Consider the following 19136-nt stretch of genomic DNA (forward strand, 5'->3'; position numbering starts at 1 on the left):
AATCACTCCATTCACTCTGTTTCTTTCTCGCTTCTGTTTCTTTTAATCCTTTCCTTTTCTCTCGTTTTCTTTTTTACTCTCTTTCTTTTTGTCCTTTCTCTCCTTTCTCCTCTGCATTTTCTTATTCCCCTGTTTTCTATGATTCTTGCCACTATTTTACAGAGGTTCCCCATACGTTTTTTTTTTTTTTTTGTCCTCCATCCAGTCGTGTACTGTAGGGCTTCTTATATAGGGCTAGCCGTGCTTAGCTTTTTACCATTTTAGCCCTTAACCGTTTTTGTCTGGCATGGGCTCCTTTGCTGACCATCATTGATTGGTCAGTCACCCAGCCAGTGCCACCCTGCCTCAGTCAGAGAAGGCTTTTTTGTTTTGCTCACTCCTTGCGGCATTCCTACCTGCCACGGAGTGAATACTCCCCTTCCCTTTACCCCTCACAACATGCACTTGGTGGTTCCCACTCAACCTTGCCTCTTTTGGTTCGCATGCCTTCCCAGCAAGACATTGCCTCCAAAAGGGCTTGAGCAGGAAACACAAAAATGAGTTTTTCCCCCTCCCCATCGCCAGACCATACCTCCTTACCTCTGACCCATGACCTCACCATTTCCTGTATTGGCTAGGTACAGGCTGGTGGTGCCTGGGCTTTGCGCATGCCTTACCTTCATTCTCGTTCAAATCCTGCCTGCTGTTCATCTGTCTGCCATGGTCTGAACGTCAAACTGCCTAGCCTGCTGCTCATTTTTGGCTTCTTTTGGCGTGGGCTATTTCGCCCGACTTTTCATTTGCATCTTCTGAGGACTGGGTCATGCTTGTTCGTGGGCCATTCCAAGCCTTTATTCCCAGCCCCTGTTACTTGCTTCCTGCCACACAATTCTGTCATGCCTGCCATGAGGCCTACTTGACCCCCAGCTTGCTGGGCCACTTTGGACTTTTTCTGTTTATTCTATCTCCGAAGGCCCAATGATCTCACTGGGCCATTTTGCTACTTGCGGGCTCCTATTGTCCCACCTACTTCTATTTGGGCGTCCTTGGCCCACTTACTCTCTCGGGCGTCCTCGGCCCTTTTTCAATTCTACGTCTCCCATGGGCCTTTACTAACTTCTTGGGCTTCCTCGGCCCAAGTATTTCTCACTTTTTCCTTGGGGCTCATGGGTTTTCCACAGTCCCTTACTTTCTTTACTTGCACTACTTTGGGCTTGCCGTAGCAGTTATGGCCCATTCTCACTTTTCCACATCTATACAGTCCATGGGTTCATCGTTACTTTCTTCTAGGCCTTTTTAGGCCCACTTACTTCCTTAAGATCCATTTATTTGCTTGTTAGACCCACTATTTATTGTTCTTACCACTCGCTTAATGGTACTTCCACAATACTTTCCTTAGCCCATGACTTTGGGCCTTCCTCTCTTCTGGGCTTGCAAAGAATGAGCGTCTACAAAAAGAAGTTGTATTAGTACCATAGTACTCGATTATAATGTGAATGAAAAATGTGGAGGTGGGAGAAAAATATATTTTTTTAAGCTAAAAATTAGGAGTTTTTAACTTACTAATCTTACATGTCTAACCCTATAATATAATTTAAATCTTAGAAATGATGAATTTGAGGATAGGACGTCTAAATTGAGGATTCCAAATAGGAAAAACCCTTTAAATAGTAGTATAGATATTAAATTCGTCATAACAATTAATGTTTATTCTCTTTTTAAGGTTAGACTCCATAATTTTAATTTAAAAATATAAATAAAAAAATAGTCAAAAACTTGTACAAGTCCCAAGAAAGGGATGTAAGAATATTTTAAAATTATTCTTTTCATTCATTTTCTTTCCATTCATTTTTCTCCTCCCAAACGACCTATAAGATTAGACTCTATAATTTTAATTTTCTTTTTAAAGAAAACTAGTTAAAAACTTGTACAACTCCCAAACAAGGGAAATAAGAATATTTTTAAATTATTATTTTCATTCATTTTTATAAGTGCACAATTGCACCTGGACCCAAAGACAACTACGGGCTCAGGCTCAATGAGCCTTAGACAATAAAATTTGTAGAGCGTGGGCTTGAAACCTAGATTAGAAGTGCTGAGAACTTGATAACGGGCTAAGAGTTACAAACACATGTAAATAACAAAAGATAATTGTAAATAGGCCTCCTCGGACGTAAGCCGAGGACTACTTCTGCATTATTTCTATTTCTTACTTAAAGGTTACAATTCTTAGTTTCTTTCTTTTTTTGCCGATCCCCCTCTCTCTGGCCTCCACTCCCCTTAAATACTTCCTTTCGTGATACTTTTTGGACAATGACTAGAAGTTTCAGCCCTACTGTTCAGGGGTTACTTCCCCATTAATGCGGCCAGGGAGGTAGGTGCAGAGCCTTTAATGCGGAGGTGGCAGCCTTTGCCCTTGATATTTTCTTTAACACTGGTGCATCTAGAAGGTTCAGGGTGTCCCCCTTTAACCATTAGTCTTTCCAGAGTTGTGCCTTGACCTTCATAATGAAGTCTTGAGTTCTCTTGGATCTGTCCGAGAAGAAGCTCGCTCTCGGCTGTACCCTCGGATCCTCGGCGTATGAGCCAATTCGTAGAGTTTAATTCTAGAGCAGGTCGGCCCTCCATGCTACAGTCCAAAGGCCCATATACCCATTTGGGTCCTTTTACTCCCCACAATTTTCATTCTATTTATTTCCTTCTTCCCAAAGGACATGTAAGTTTAGACTCTTATAATTTTAATTTTTCAAAATGGAAAACTAGTCAAAAGAGGGAAGTGAAAAATATTTTTAAAATATTTTTTCATTCATTTTTATTCCATTTATTTCCCTCTCCCTAAATGACCTGTAAGGTTAGACTCTAAATTTTTAATTAAAAAAAAATGAAAACTAGTCAAAAACTTGTACAATTTACTTTAAAGTTCAACAAAACATGATATTTTCTATTTTTTTTATTTTTCTAAATATATAATTTAATAACTATAAGAATGATTTATAGATATCTTTGTTTTGTTGAAACCTTTTTGTGAAGATAGTTTTTTCAAATTTTCATGTGTTTGGTAGTATTAGAAAAAATGGTTAAAAAGAAAACTATCTTTTTTGGAAAACAATTTTATTTCACACTAAGCTAAATAACAAAAGTCAAAAGATAATTTTCTAACTTATTTTATGGTTGCTATCAAATATAGGAAAATGAGTTATCTAGAAAATATTTTTTTAAAAATCAATTGATTTTTCAAAAAATATGAATGTCACCATTAGAATAGGTAAACAAAAAAAAAAAAAAATCAAAAGCTTACGTTGTTTATTATATAGGAAAGTTTTTTTCTTTTATTTTTTCGTTCTTCTTCAAGGTCACTCGCTTATAGTTCTTTTCTTCTCTGCAATAAATATATAAAGATTATTTTAGTAATACGAATACTAATGACATTATCTGGCTGGAAATTACAGTACAAATATAACAAATATAGGCTGAACCATTCTTCTCAAAAAAAGAATATATATATATATATATTTATAGCTGAACCAAAATTTTGCATTGGATCCAAAATAGATGCAAAACATGAAAACAAATTCTTAGTATTTAGCCAATACTATCTTTCTTACTTTTTATTACATAAATGAATAAAGGGCAATTACAATCCCCTCTCCTGAGATTTGGGGAAATGACACCCCATCTCAAACTTGAAATGAAAAAAAAAAACACTCTCCTACTCACTACATCAGAGTGGGTGTTATAACACTCACTCTTGTTAAAGATATATTTTGTGTAATTGGCTAATCCTTTGACAAAACACACTTTACTTGTAATTGGGTAAATCTAAGATGCGTTTAGTACTTCAAGAAACATGTTATTCAAGCCAATTATTAAAGCCATGAAGATTGGATCAAGAAATAAGTGAAGAAAAGGTGTTCATTAAAGCTTGACAAATTCTCGATAGCTGCTGAGAGATAATATCTATCGAGGATTAATGAATCTCGACAGATAACTCGACAGATATATCTATCGAGGTCTCAACAAATATCGCGACAGCTGTATCTATCGAGAATTACGAAATCAGAATTTTCAGATCTGATTTTCGGCCCATACTGACATGTATGTGTAGGGTTTCTTTTATTACAACCCTAGACATATATAACAATTATTTTAAAAGCTGTCACATAAGAGAATACAAGGAAAACACATGAAAAAGTGACCAAGTACCTTATTCTCTTTGAAAGAAGCTATTACGTCTTTGCGCCTTAGGGTTTTGTAACTAAGTGCTTCTTGATCTTCATTGTTGATGAAGTGAAGATCTTTGCAACTAACAATCTTCTTCAAATTGGTAAGTTAGTCACGTACTGGGAGCCGTGCATAATTAGTTAGTCACATACTAGGATCCGTGCAAAAGGGTGACGTTCATATATTGAAGAATTTAAAGGTTCTGAAGCGGTAGAAGGTTTCTACTATAAGTTTATTTACGAAGATTGTAGAGTCTAGGGACAAAAATTTTGTACTAGATCTGAAACTTCTCTTTAGTATAGTGAATTGTTTTTCGGGAAGGTTTCTCTTAGGTTTTTTTTACTGTGAAACTAGTTTGTTTCATTGGTTTTCCTAGGTCATCATATTTTGTCTTATTTACTATTCCGCTGTGCATGATTTTGACATGATGTTAATATTTGTTTGTTTTAACAAGTTTTATTCATAATAAATTTAAGTAACAACTTGAACTTAAAACTTGTTAATTTTATCAACTGGGGTCTAAATTTCCCGATAACTCTGATGTAGAACAGATCGTCATGGTCTTCCTATACTCTCATGCACGCCTGAAATCATTGCACAAGGCAAAAGGCATTAGTAGAAATCATGGGCCTCGAGTTGAAATTGCATGAACTTTTGTAAGCTGAAGTGAAACGACCTTCTAAGCAAACTGTCGTCGCATTGCCACGAGGTACCCTTTGAAAAAGGCGAATTCCTTCATTTATACCCCGAAAACTGTGATTTTCCGTTTATAGTGATTTTTGTTTTCTTAATAAATTTTTGCTCAAAAGTCAGAGTAAGGTCTTACTTGTTTTGAGACGACTCTTAAGATCAATAGTTTGGAACTCTACTTTGATAAAATTCACCCACACCTTTAAAATTTTGTCAATTGCATTATTAATTACTATCAAATGTATCCAACAGTAGATTGTGTATGGATTTATAAGTTGTAGATGCAAAACATGAAAAAAAATTATTCTTGCATCTAGTCAATATATATCTTTGTTACTTTTTGTTAGTTAATTAGAAAATAATTATAGTTTTTTATACAGTAAACTAATATTTAAAATTAAATATGTTAGGTTCTAAGACTTTAGGTTTAAATGTATTAGAACTTCATTTTGTAATGTTAGCAAATCATGATCAAAACGTTTAGTCTTATTTGTAGACTTGCTCAAAGTATGTTTATGTGTAAAGTTGGAATCGAGAATACAGCAGGATTTATTGTGTAAATCTGTCTGGCTCGATCGATTGAAAATTAGACTTGATCGATCGAAACTTGTGCAAATTGTTTTTTGCAAAATTTTTCCAACTTAGCCCAAGCCCGATTTGACGTGTAGAGTTTTATGTTTTGCCCTAGGTATGAAACGAAAAACCCTAGCCACATTTTAGAGGTTGTTGCAGTTGTTATTTATGCTGTGTATGTGAATCTCTTGTAAGATCTAGAGGTGTTTGCCTTTATATATACTTAGAGTTATCAAGAATCAAGATTATGTCAAGAACTTGATGATCATTCAGTTGCTGCATTAAAAGCTTAAAGATACACAAGCGGGAGTGCTTGCACTTGTTGTGAATCCAAAAAAGAAGTAGTTCGTGGATTCAGAACGGTCACGTGGTAGTAAGTTTCTTACTCGAGGGAGCAAGTTTTCTACTTGAGGTAGCAAGGTTCCTACTTGAGATAGCAATAGGATGTTAGTGGTCTAAGTCCCTATTGTGTAAATTTTAATTCTTTCATAATAGATCTGATTTACCTTGAGAATAGTTAGGTTAAATCCTTCCTAAGTTTTTTTTCCAATTTAGTTTTCCTAAGTTATCATATCATTGTATTCTTTATTTTCCGCACTTTACAATGATATGATATATTTGTGTTAACCTAAATTTGCATAATTTACCTAAGTTAATCACTTGGCTAAATAACTAGATTAATTTGATTTTGTTTAAAGTGTCTAAAAACGTACAAGTGGTATTAGAGTAAGTTAGCTCTTGTGTTTAGATCATTTAATCTAAGAGTTGGTTCTTAACCCCTGTTATCATAAAACATGGTCCCTCTCTTGTAATACCACCTCACTTTGATGGGAAACTTCCTCCAATATCCTTTTCCCACGATTAAAAACCTCAGTTTGATTTATGGGCAGTTTACTTTGGGCCTTAGAAGAAACATGTGCTGGTTGCTCACCTCAATTATAATATGCTGTCCATGATAGCACATTATTTTGGGCCTTGGAAAGCCCAATAAGAAGAGATGGATCACTAAGACCCGAGTCCGACAAGGAAGGTTGATATTCTTTGGATGGGGGGGTGGGGGGTGGGGGGGGCGGTTCTTGTTGTAGTCTAGAACCTTCAGTAGTTGTACTAGACTCTGATTAGGTTGATAGGAATGGTTTAGTTGCAACTGGACGGTCTATTTCCATGGGGGTAAGTGAGGTTAGAGCTGTGGGTTCAGAGATATCTGGTTGGAATTGGGTGGGAAGGTTTGGGTTTGCTTAAAGAACTGTGTTTTGAAGTGACATAATTAGCCAAATTTTCAAACCTTGTCAGATTATTCCTCGATCCGACTGCTTGGGTTTCCTTGGTTCCCGCATCCTTCAGCGCGTGTATTCTACGTTGTACTTGCTTCTGGGATACTGCCTCCTTCCTTCCCTCATCTTCCTCATCACTGGATTGATTCCTTTCAGCAATGAATTCCACCCATCGTGAAGTTCTTTTACTAGCTGCTTCTGCCTTCAACCATGGCCCAAGTCCAAACGGTTCCTTGAAGTTTGATTGCACTTCTGCATCTGCCCAAAGGCATCTTGCTTTTAAATGACCCAACCTACCACATTTGAAACAAAACTATGCAATTCTCTCATATTTAAACCGAATCCAAAGATTCGGTTGTGTGTTTCTGTCCAGAAAAAATCCACTCATCAGTGGGTCTTCAACCTTTAATTCAACCTTTACTCTTAAGAATTTGCTCATACAAACTCCCCCACTACCAGTAAAGTCCACCTCAAACACTTCTCCCACTAGAGCACCAATCTCCTCTGCATTTTCCTTCGACATATATTCAATGGGGAGTCCATGTATTTGAACCCATAAAGGGATACTAAAAAAATCCATATCCTCAACAGACATATTCTGGTGCCACTGTTTAAGGATAAGAGGAAACCCTTCAATATTCCAAGGCCCCAGTTCTAGGATCCTCTTTTTATCTCCTTCACAAGCAAACTTGAACAGAAAAATATTTTCCTTTAGATCTACAATCTGCACACCTTTGGAGGTCCTCCATACCTTTAGAATAATAGCCCTTACTGCATTTTTGTTGATGTTTCTGTCGGATAAAAGCTTTCCTACCAGACCTGTATTGAACAGTTCTTCAACAGCCTTTTCACTAGTTTTTAACTTTACTATTTTACCTGTGCATTTGAGTTTCTTTGTTTCATCAGTTAAAGCTTCCATCAGCATTGAATGGTTTTCCATAGGAATAATAAAGTGGTTAAGGGGTGGAGCCCCTTGCCGACTAGCACAATTTGCTCTAATCAAGAAAAAAGGGTTATAAATTTAGAGTGGGTTATGGATTTGGTCGATTAGGTAAAAGAAATAAAGATGGTCAAAAGATATTCAGGAAGGTATATCCAACAAGGGAAACTTTGATGGTCAAAGTAGTAGGTGGAGATGGTAAATGAGATTTTGGGGTTAGGTTGTAATAAAGATGGAAAGATAATACTGTGAGAACGTGAAGGGAGATGGCAACAGATGAAGAATAAAGAACAGAAAGACCTCGAGCCTAACTCAGGTTAGGAAGCCTTGACCCTACTCAAGGAGAAAGTAGTTGCCTTAGCAACTAAACCCATCCCAAATCCAACAAATTAATTGAAGCAAACCATATCATTTGTATTATAGGTTTTTTTGAGAAATTGTTAGCGAGGCTAGTAAATGGAATCTTGAGCTAGCTGTTACTTAAATCACTATTTTGTAAATAAATAATTATCTTGAATATATTAACTTTTTTTTTTTTAATTTTTCGATCGCCTAGATATTCTAACTAATTTAATGAATTACTCTTAGAAATTAATTGATAATCAAATCACTCTTTCAATAAATAAAAAATAATCTTCTTGCTTCTTACGTAAAAGTCTTAAGTATTTCTAAAATATAGAGAAATTATACTCTTTTCTTTTATATTTATAATAGACCCCACTATGAATTTAATAAATAATCTCTATCATAAATATAAGAGAGAAGTACCATTTTTTATGTTCTAAGAATATTTAAAAATGAGAAATGATATGTCCACAATATTTTTACAACATTTTTACAACAAATCCTAAGTGGCAAGTTGTTACTGGTTGTTATTACTGGGACAAAAAAGTAATCTTAGTGTTAGATTCAAATTTGAACCTATAACAACTAACCACCTATGATTTGTTGTAAAATTATTGTAAAAATATTGTGGACAATTACTCACTTTTTACGAGTTACAATTCCCTTCCAGTGGAGTTCTTAATATAATATTATAATTTTATTTATTTATTTTGCTTTGGACTAACATAATTATTTTCATAGATATTTATGATATGTTTGTTTTATGATGATGTAAAGCTGTTTTTAAGAACACCGTAGTCATCATCACATTATGAGCCTCATTAGCCAACATGATTAGGGACCTACCTCATGCGAAAATAAGACAAAAGTGCATTCGACCTTCTTAATTATTTTTTACATTAGCAATTAATCAACATGTCTATATATATATATATATATATATATATATATATAGAGAGAGAGAGAGAGAGAGAGAGAGAGACAGACTTAGATACTGTATTTAAGTACTGTTTCAAGATTTTTTTTTTTTTAATGGGATAGAAGTGTAATTTATAGTTAAGTATTAATATGGCTGAATCTTAAGAAAGAAACCTAAAAAACAACATCTAAAATATTGTACCTAAGTTTTGTATTATATGAGTTACTTTGGCAGCCATTAATTCACTTATCTTACTACTATTTCATAATTGAGGGAGGTGCTAAATAATATGAGCCCCAACCAACGTGATGGCTTCGCTCCACACGTTGCTGTCCAACACAAAGTGAGGCCAGCGCTACGTTATGAGCCCTTCACTGTAAGTACTAAGGTTGGAGGTGGTGCAAAATTTAAATGTGTGTTTAACTTTTAGTTTTGGTGTTCCTGTTTACCGCAAATATCTACTTCACTTAAAGGCAAATCGTTAATATTGGGAAGTGATCATTGATATTTGTTGGTGCATTTTAATATTAAATGACAAATAAATTTAAATATTTATGTGTATCAGGAACGGATCTAGGAGGGGGTTCAAAAGGGCTTGGCCGCCTTGGGCCTTATAAAAAAAAGGGTATAAGCCCTAAACAAACCCATGTGAGTTCTCAATCCAAAACACAACAAATTTTATTCAAAAAATAAAAAATAAAAACTAATGGTGTTTTGTATCATTTGTCTTTATTGATAGATAAATGTATTTTAATGTGTTAAGAAATAATGATTTTACGTATTTATCTTGATTAATAGTTTGTTAATACTATATGAATACTTATTTGAATTTTTTTTTTTTGTTTATCATCTGCCCCTAGGTTGAAATGGAGAGTTATTGTATTACAAATAACTCCAATCTTTAATTCTAGACACTCATACCATTAAAATAATAATTATTATATTTATCATCAAAATAAATATGGTGATAATGCTCATTATTCTTGAGTGATTTTATGAGCCTATAATGTACCTATTTCTACCATATATATATATATATATATATATATTATATAAAAATAAATATGTATACAAAAAAGTGATTTACAATTGTACATATTTTGAGAATTGTTGGACAAAGAATGGTGTTCTTCTAGTTGAACATTTGCTCTGCAAATTCATGGAGCTCAGAGTGTATGTGGCTGGTTGTTATATCTTGAGAGCATTGTGCTAGTGAACCCGTTACACTGATTAAGATATATTTTTGATATCTTCTTTTGGTGCTGTGAAATGCTTTAAAAAGAAGTGAGTGTACCAGTGGCAATTCTAAGAATTTTTTTCTGGGTGTTCATTAAGTAGCATAAATTATACAATCTAATAAAAAGAGAAATTCATATATTGACAATAACAACAATAAAATAATACGCAAATACATAAAGTTTACAATTGCCTTTTAAGAATTTTCATATTTTGAAATCGTTGCATGATAGTTTCATTATCAATACTACAAATTACATCTCTTTCAATATACACAACCAAATAATCATTCATCCACTGAATGTTGAACAAATTAGCTAGACCACCCTAGCCTTAAGGTGGCGCCGCCCTTGGAGTGTACCACGGTGACATATATCTTACTATTCTTATTATTACAAGTTTATTTGCACATTATATGTGATTATTTATTTAAGTAATTAATATAACAAGTGAGTAAAATTTTCAAATAAAAATTGTTCATAAAAAAAAAAATTGTTTTTCAAAATATGTTTTTCATTAAAACAAATGAACTGTAGGTTTTTGCACAAATCGAACAGAAAACATATGACCATTGAATGGTGGGAGTCTACCATGCATCTTTTCCATTTTTCTTTCCCTTTCCCTTTCCCTTCCCTTAAATGATCTGTAATGCATGTCCTATAAGGCTATAGAAGGCTATTAGTAGAGCCCAACTACTTGGAGAGTTTCACTTTCACCTTTCAATTTGTCTCTTGATATTTGACATTGGAGAACAAATTAACAAACACGCGGAGGGTTGGCCCACCCCTCCCCTTTTTTCCTAGCTGAAGTCGTTTTCTTAGGTAGTTATTTAATCATGAGTGGATTACAACAAGGCTGATAGAAATCTTCATTATAAGTTATAACCGACCAAACTTGTGCTAGAGATAAATTGTACGCGACCTTTTCACAATTGTTGACTTGAGCTCCATTGTGATTAAGTGATACATAATAAAAATAATATAAATGGTCGACACAAGTAAAAATAATGTTCTAATCATAATAAATTATGTTAATAATTATGAAAAATGTTGTGTCTACCATAATTACTCAAAATAATTTGTCTCCCCAAATATATACACTCCTCCCTTCCCTTGTTCTTTTTCACTTAACACGCCTGACAATTTTACTTGTAGGGGTTTCCTGATATCAAAAACTCCTGGATTTAACAAAATAAGCAGGGCTTGCTCTATGGTGGAAGGCTTAAAGATAGTTCATTGAATGGTGTTACAATGCGTGGCCTATGACGAATGACCATGTGTCTTTGAGCCCCTGACCATACAAAGTGAGTTCAAGGACTAATCTAGAATTGCTATTAAACGAGAGAGAGAGAGGAGATCACAACCTCAGTCACGAATTTATGCATTCTACTTTTTGCCCTTTTAATTATATCTTTCAAAGCAAAAACTCCAAAGATAATGATGGAGATGCATGACGTTGACATATATATAATGGAGTTCAAAACGTAGGGACATGCAAAGCAGTTGCAAATACATTTACGAGCAGTTGGACTTCAGAAATTGTGTAAAAAGAGTAGTACTGTAACGGACGCACCGTCATCATTAACGTGTTTGATTGAAAAATTTGCAGAAGAAATCATGAAAGTCAGAAAAATGTTCAAATTGGCCAAGTTGACATTCTTGACACACCAAAGAACTTAACTCAGGCCGACAGACACTAGGGTTTCAAGCAGAGAGGTCGGTGTTAACGCTGACACTAGACTTCAATGTTAATGTGCAATAATGGACATTTTCCTTTTGCCACAAAAGAACAAATGAGAAGCAGAATATGGGAAAACAGAAGAAGCCAAATTGCAGATTGATATTGGTCATGTATGTAGATCTTTCTTACTAACTGGTTACTCCGTTTTAACTGATGAATTAACTTTCTTTTATAGATGGAGTTTGACCGTGCGGTTTAGGATAAGATTTGTCCCTCTCTCACGTAGTTGAGTACTTAAGTCTCAATGTCTCATCACAGGTGGTGGCAACAAAATTGGGTGATTATATAAGATTGATGGATCCTAATTTTATGGCTTAAACTTTTAAAGTAAATGATATTCTAATTCTAACATGTTATGTCAATATAATTAAGTTCACACAAAACAATTTTATTATTGAAACTTTATCAATATTGGATTAAAAAAATCATTTTTTTTTAACAGACTAAAGAGATCATCTTCTAAACAGTGGTTAATGATTATATGCCAACAACTCCACTTCCGTAATCACGCAACTACCTCCCGGATTTTTTCTGAGCATTTGCTTTTGTACATTTTTGTCCTCATCCCCTTCTCATGCATGTATAGAAGAAAAGTCCCATTTATTACATAAAAAAAAAGGGAGAAGAAAAGGTCAAAACTTGAACCCTATAAAACCATATATCCCCACTGTCCAATACACAACCAGAATCCTCTAATAATAAGAGAGAGAGAGAGAGAGAGAGAGAGAGCTGGTTGCCAAAGAAATGGCCACTACATTATTGACCATTTCAAGTCCTAGGGTTTTAATGCTCACCCTGACCATTGTCCTAGTAGTAACAGTTGCACCTAAAGCCAAGGCAGCTAGGGCTTTCTTTGTTTTTGGGGATTCACTAGTAGATAGTGGCAACAACAACTACTTAGCGACTACTGCAAGTGCCAATTTTCCACCACATGGTATAGACTATCCCACCCACCAGCCAACTGGCCGATTCTCCAATGGCTTCAATCTCCCTGACCTTATCAGTGAGTTTGTTGTTTTAATTTCCATTTCACTTCATATCTCTTTTCTAAGCTTAACAAATTTTCCTCGTACGAATGTGTTTCATTGAACTAATTAATAAAACATAATAAAATGTGTGCAATATATATACATTTAGGTGAGCAAATGGGGGCAGAGAGCGCATTGCCATACTTGAGTCCTCAACTCACAGGACAAAAACTGCTTGTTGGTGCCAACTTTGCTTCTGCTGGCATTGGAATCCTCAACGACACCGGAATTCAGTTTGTAAGTCCAACATAAATGAAACTTTCAGTTCATTTCTTTTGAGTTGGAACTTTTCTACCGTTTAATGTGTAGAAAAGGTTTATAATTAAACACAACTTTTGCCATACTTTGACGTGGTCAACAGAAAATTACTAAGTTTTTTTGAAATGCAATGATATTATGTTATTTTCTTTCACATTTATTATACCCATCATAAATATGAGAAGAGAAAATATCGTGTCATGCACTGTTCTTTCAAAAGTACCTAATTTAAGTTTGGATAGCGTCTGACGTTTAAACAGTAGGTCTCGTGCACTGTTCATGGGACTCACAACTACAAAATTCAGCAAAATTTTCATTAAAACTGGGTCTACTATTCACACATTTAAAAATTATTTTATTACAATGTTTTCAATTTTCAACAATAAACGGTATCCAAACAGACTCCTAATAATAAATTATGGATAATTTTGAGCAGTGAAAAAAGACTACTTTAGTAAATTGTAGTAAATAAAGTGATTCTAGAAGAATTTTCGTCCCACTTTTAGCTCTATTTTTGTGAATACTTCTCAACAACATTCTCTTTTAGATTTTTTTTTTTTTTTTAAGAAACTTCTCTTTTAGTTTTTTAATTTATTTATGTATGTATAACAATTAACGCCTCTTTTTTTTTTTTTTTTTGGGTTTGAACGTATCTAACCAACTTTTTCCCAATAAACAAAAAAATTTTAAACAAAAATCACCATCCAAACAAACACTTTATATGTAGAAATATAATGATAAAAAAAAAGGAGGTGAAAATATGGAACTTTGGCATGTGAAATTGAAAGACATTTTTCTAATCCGAACTCCAAAGTTGCCTTCTCTTGACTTCCCACCAAGAAGATTATGATGTAGATATATGTATGTCAGAGCTTGAAATAGAAATGTACGTATGAGCTTGTATATGTACACCTAAAACTCGATATTGTAATCGATGATTCCATAATACCGAATTTGAAATTGGAGCAGCCACAACGTACACTGCGGGCTGCCTCTTGGGCCCCAAATTGATTATACCATGCATAGAGGCTAACGTTAGACAATAACTCTCCCCAAACATAGCTTACAACCGTCATTGTACTGTGCCCTCCAAAGATATCTGCTACCTGAAGAAATCGAAGAATTTCTTCTGGACATATAGTTTATAAATATCCCTCTCATAAGTATGAAGGTTACCTTTAATTTTTGACACTGTTTGGTAACTGGTATTAAGTTTTGTGCAGCAATTTATCAAGCATGTCTTTGAGGTTAAAGTTTAAATGAAGTAATGAGTAGTGAATCAAAAATTTTCATTTTGCAGTTGAACATTATAAGAATCTTCAGGCAGTTTCAATTGTTCCAACAGTACCAGCTAAGGCTGAGTGCGCAAGTCGGACGAGCCCAGGCTAAGCGGCTAGTGAACGATGCACTTGTCCTTATTACACTTGGTGGTAACGATTTTGTTAATAACTATTTCTTGACACCTTTCTCTCCAAGATCACGCCAATTCTCCATCCCAGATTACTGTCGTTACCTCATCTCTGAGTATCGAAAAATTCTAAGGGTAATTCTCATAAATAAAAATTCCTTCCCTTCTCAATATCCTAGTTAGCTAGCATATTTTGTTCTGCAAATTAAGTTTGCGATGAAAAATTAAAATTATTTCACTATTTAGTTTATTTTTGTTACTATTTATAAACTTTACTGCATTTTTTGATACTATTCATAGACCTTACTGTACTATTTCAACTAACTTTTACTTTTATTTACAGTACTTTCTGTAATAAATTTTCAGTTTCAACAAAATAAGTGGTATCCAAACCCATCATAAATTACTAATTGTTTCAAAAATTTTAAATTATTTGAATATAATAAATTGAATTATTTAACTATATACTTCTAACACTGCATGCATATAATTGAGTTTGTTGCTTTAGGTTGAGAAAATTGAGTTTTGGATGAATATATTTGGGGGAGTATTGAATTATTTACGAAATAAATGTTTGGTGGATGAGGACCTAGCAGTGTTTAATTGTTTCATAGATATGGTACACACATTGTAGACTTGATAGAGATGGAGACCTTTTTTTTCTACAGACCATGCATGCAATTGGGGCCACATTTTGGTCAACTAGAAGGGGAAGAAAAACCACAATACGTAGACTGTAGAAGCATTAATTTTTTTTCACAATTACAGATGATAGCACCACCTCGTTATTTTTAAAAAAATTAAAAAACTTTTTTTTGATCATTCGCTATATCACTGGAGTAAAGACCCTGGAAACCACGGCCCTTGATTGCCGTATCTCTGTGGCTGATAAATGTGGTTGGTATGAAATCGATGTTCAGACTTGGTCAAATACAATATATCCAAAATCGTATTATTGAATTCCATTATTTTATTTTCTTAACTGACTTACTCATTGTTATTGAAATATTAATTAATTTCTTCAACTTTTATTAATTTAAAATTTTAAAATAAATAATAATTTATTATGCTTTATGATATAAAGCATAAGTATCTTGCATTCAATCTTTTATCTATTTTATCTTCCATATTCCATAAGTAAAAAATGAACTTAATTATCCTAATTTATCAGTTTTCTTTAATTGATTTCTATATATTTTATTTAGTTCAACTGGCATACCAAAAATTAAAAGATCTAATTATGAAATTTGAACAACACCTAGTCACTTACCCCAAAAATTAATAAATGTTTTAATTGGATGATAAAAAAAGAAAAAGTCTTTATTCTTACAACTGTATTATATTTAAAATTTGTTACAACTTACAAGTACTCAATTGTAAAATATATGAAATTTACTTTAAACGAAAATAGTTCAGCAAATTCTTAATTAGAACCTCTCAATCTTGTTGAAAAAAAAGAAAATCCCATATGCATGTTTCGCTTTTGTTCCTTTTTATTTAATAATTTATTATTTTGTTTGGGCCCTTTGGTGGGGATTGTTTTGTCACCCATTTGTGAAATTGTAGAGACTGTACAAGCTGGGAGCCCGAAGAGTATTGGTAACAGGAACTGGGCCACTGGGTTGTGTACCAGCAGAGCTAGCCATGAGGAGCAGAAATGGGGAATGTGTCCCAGCGTTACAACAGGCTGCAGGAATTTTTAACCCAGGGCTCGCCCAAATGATTCAACAACTCAACAGTGAACTAGGCTCAAATGTCTTTGTTTCTGCCAATGCCTACAATATGAACATGAACTTCATCACCAACCCCCAAGCATATGGTTTGTTTTCCTAATTTGCACCCTATATATATATATATATATATGGAGTAACATTAGTGATAAAAAAAAAGATCACAACTATTTTACTGACATATTTCTAAAATAGCCTACCACCTCAAAAAAAAAAAAGAAAAAAAAAACTTAACCTGTTTCGACCCTTTTATTCTTTTTGGTTTTTCATGAAAGATTTTGAAGCTTGTGATTGTGTACAACAATGGCGGAAATAAGAGCAAACAATGAGGAGAGAGAGAAGTTTCTGGAGAGAATACAAAATGAAAAATGTATTTCACTAAGCTTAATCAAAACAATAGCAACTAGTTGTTTATATAGCATAATTACATTAAGATCATTCCAGAAGCTAGACCTCCCTAACTGAATACAACTAATCTCCAAATTATGCTCCGTAATTCCAGGGATTACAACTGAAAGGTAGTTATTACAGCTAGAAGGTAGTTATGACTCAACCAACTCAACTGTGCACTGAAGCCATTCTCTGAACTCAAACTCTAGGAGAGGCAGAGCATTTACAGGACGAAGAGGAAGACAACATCCCAAAACGATCCGTTCCATTTAAGCTTAAATAGACTAAGACCAAAACGATCCGTTTCATTTAAACTTAAATAGGCTAACTTATACGACATCATTTCTAATAAGAAACTAGCCGTTGGAGACTACTTCAGTTATTTGCACAAAGGACTTGGATTGTTGAGTGTCCTCTTCACTGCTTACTTTAACATTTCATACTTTTTTTCAAACGGTTTTGATCCTTTTAAAAAAACCAAAATTTTTCCTTAAAAAAAAAAAAAACAAAACCAAAACCAAAACCAAACATTTTTTGTGGTGTATGGTCCTGGCCCTCCTGGGTCCGGACCATGTAGAGAAGGCCACGTAGTCAATGAAACTTGTAAAATTTTCACGTCATTTGGTATATATAAAAAAAAATTTGTAAAAAAAAAAAAAATCATTTTAAAGATAAAAGTATTCCCCTAATACTTGTAAGCAGCTACAATACAAAGATCAATAAGTTTTTTTTTTTTTTTTTAATTTATATTATTTAAAGGTCGACAATTTTGGATGATCATGAAAAAGACTAAAACGTTTCAAAAAATAGTAAAACTCATGAATATATCCTCTAAAAGAGAGCAGTAATATAAAGACCAAATAAACTTATTCTTTTTTTTAATTCCAATTATTCAATCTCTATATTCTATAATGATTTTTTTTTTGGGGTGGAAGTGGAACTCGTAAAAGTATTTGAAAAGAAAAATTTGGATTTTTAATTTTTAGTTCAAATTTTTATTAATACAAGAATTTGAAATAATCAGGGTAAAATATTATTCTAAATCTATTACATTAGAAATATTTTTGTTGAAACAGATTCTCATAACTCAAATCTATCATGTGATAATAACCTTTATAGGTTATACCGAACAATTTAAATAATTTTCAAATTCCTTGATTTTAAATCCCTAAATCCAAATGCATCCCATTATTTTGATTGGCCATATATCAGCAATTTGTGACATGGCTCTTATCTTTCTACTTCATTCTTCATGCACATTTGGTTGGGAAAATGAGTAATTAATTGTATGTTTCTCACTGGGTGGAGCAGGTTTTGTTACATCAAAAGTAGCATGTTGTGGCCTAGGCCCCTACAATGGACTTGGTACCTGCAATCCACTGTCAAACCTATGCTCAAATCGGAACATCTATGTGTTTTGGGATCCTTTCCATCCAACGGAGCGTGCAAACCGGATCATTGCTCAGCAGATCATGACTGGTTCCACAGAGTACATGAACCCAATGAACCTGAGCACCATTATGGCCATGGACTCCAAGAACTAATATCTGGTATTATTATTATATAACTAATAATCCTCAAGAAATTATATATTTTTTAGGTTCCAGCGTATTTATTTTTCTGTGTCTCTACTCTCTACCCCTTGAATGCATGTTTGCTGGTGTGGATTATCAGTAGAGTCTATAGGCAATAAGGTACAAGGCTCATATCTCAATTGTGCAACTTTTTAAATATAAATATTGATGAACTTTGAGATGTGGTTCCTAGTATCTCTGCGACTTGTGGCAGTGCACTTATGCGGCACTTGTATTGTATCTGATTTTTTTGTGTTGCACAATCACGTCATATTAAGTGGCTTGGTTGAAATTTGATTGTATAATAAATGTTGATGTATTATTAATAGCTTGGTGAACCTTTATTTTTCCTATTTCTTATTATTCATTTAAGGCTTTACTGTATGAATTTACTAATTGGAAGAAAATAAAGTTCTTTGAAATTTTGAACTTCAAAGTCTATCCTTTTTGAAGTTAAAATAAAAATACTAGCTTGGTGAACCCTATGTATGTATAGATGCAATAATATTCATGTCTCTTATTTATCTTATTTATAGGAGATGTATAGCAAGTGTATTCAAAGAAACCGTTGATATATTGTCTGTTGATCATTTTCTTTTGTGATTTCTTTGGACCAATAAATAAGATAAAAAACAAAACAAAACAAATAAGATGAGCATGAAAGTTGTCATTAGACTTTGCCTATCATATAGTTGGTTTCAATTTTATTAAAAATAATGTTATGTTTACAACAAATTAATTATAAGTGACAAGCTGTTTCTTGTTTTAATTTGGACTCACTATTAAAAATACTTTTTTTATTCACTAATAATAACTTATTACTTAAGATTT

The 19136-nt window shown here is 33.5% G+C and overlaps 1 protein-coding gene across 1 annotated transcript; it reads left to right on the top strand.

Annotated features, from left to right (window-relative positions):
• The first annotated feature begins 12595 nt into the window (after window positions 1–12595).
• Window positions 12596–18633, top strand: LOC142618253 (GDSL esterase/lipase At5g33370-like). The gene is made up of 5 exons (XM_075791160.1): window positions 12596–12920; window positions 13055–13182; window positions 14504–14746; window positions 16178–16430; window positions 18043–18633. Exons 1-5 carry the CDS (start codon window positions 12662–12664, stop codon window positions 18273–18275), a joined length of 1116 nt encoding a protein of 371 aa, XP_075647275.1. The 5' UTR covers window positions 12596–12661; the 3' UTR covers window positions 18276–18633.
• The last annotated feature ends 503 nt before the right edge of the window (window positions 18634–19136 follow it).

This window comes from Castanea sativa, chromosome 12 (genome assembly GCF_040712315.1).
Source record: "Castanea sativa cultivar Marrone di Chiusa Pesio chromosome 12, ASM4071231v1".
Lineage (NCBI taxonomy): Eukaryota > Viridiplantae > Streptophyta > Magnoliopsida > Fagales > Fagaceae > Castanea > Castanea sativa.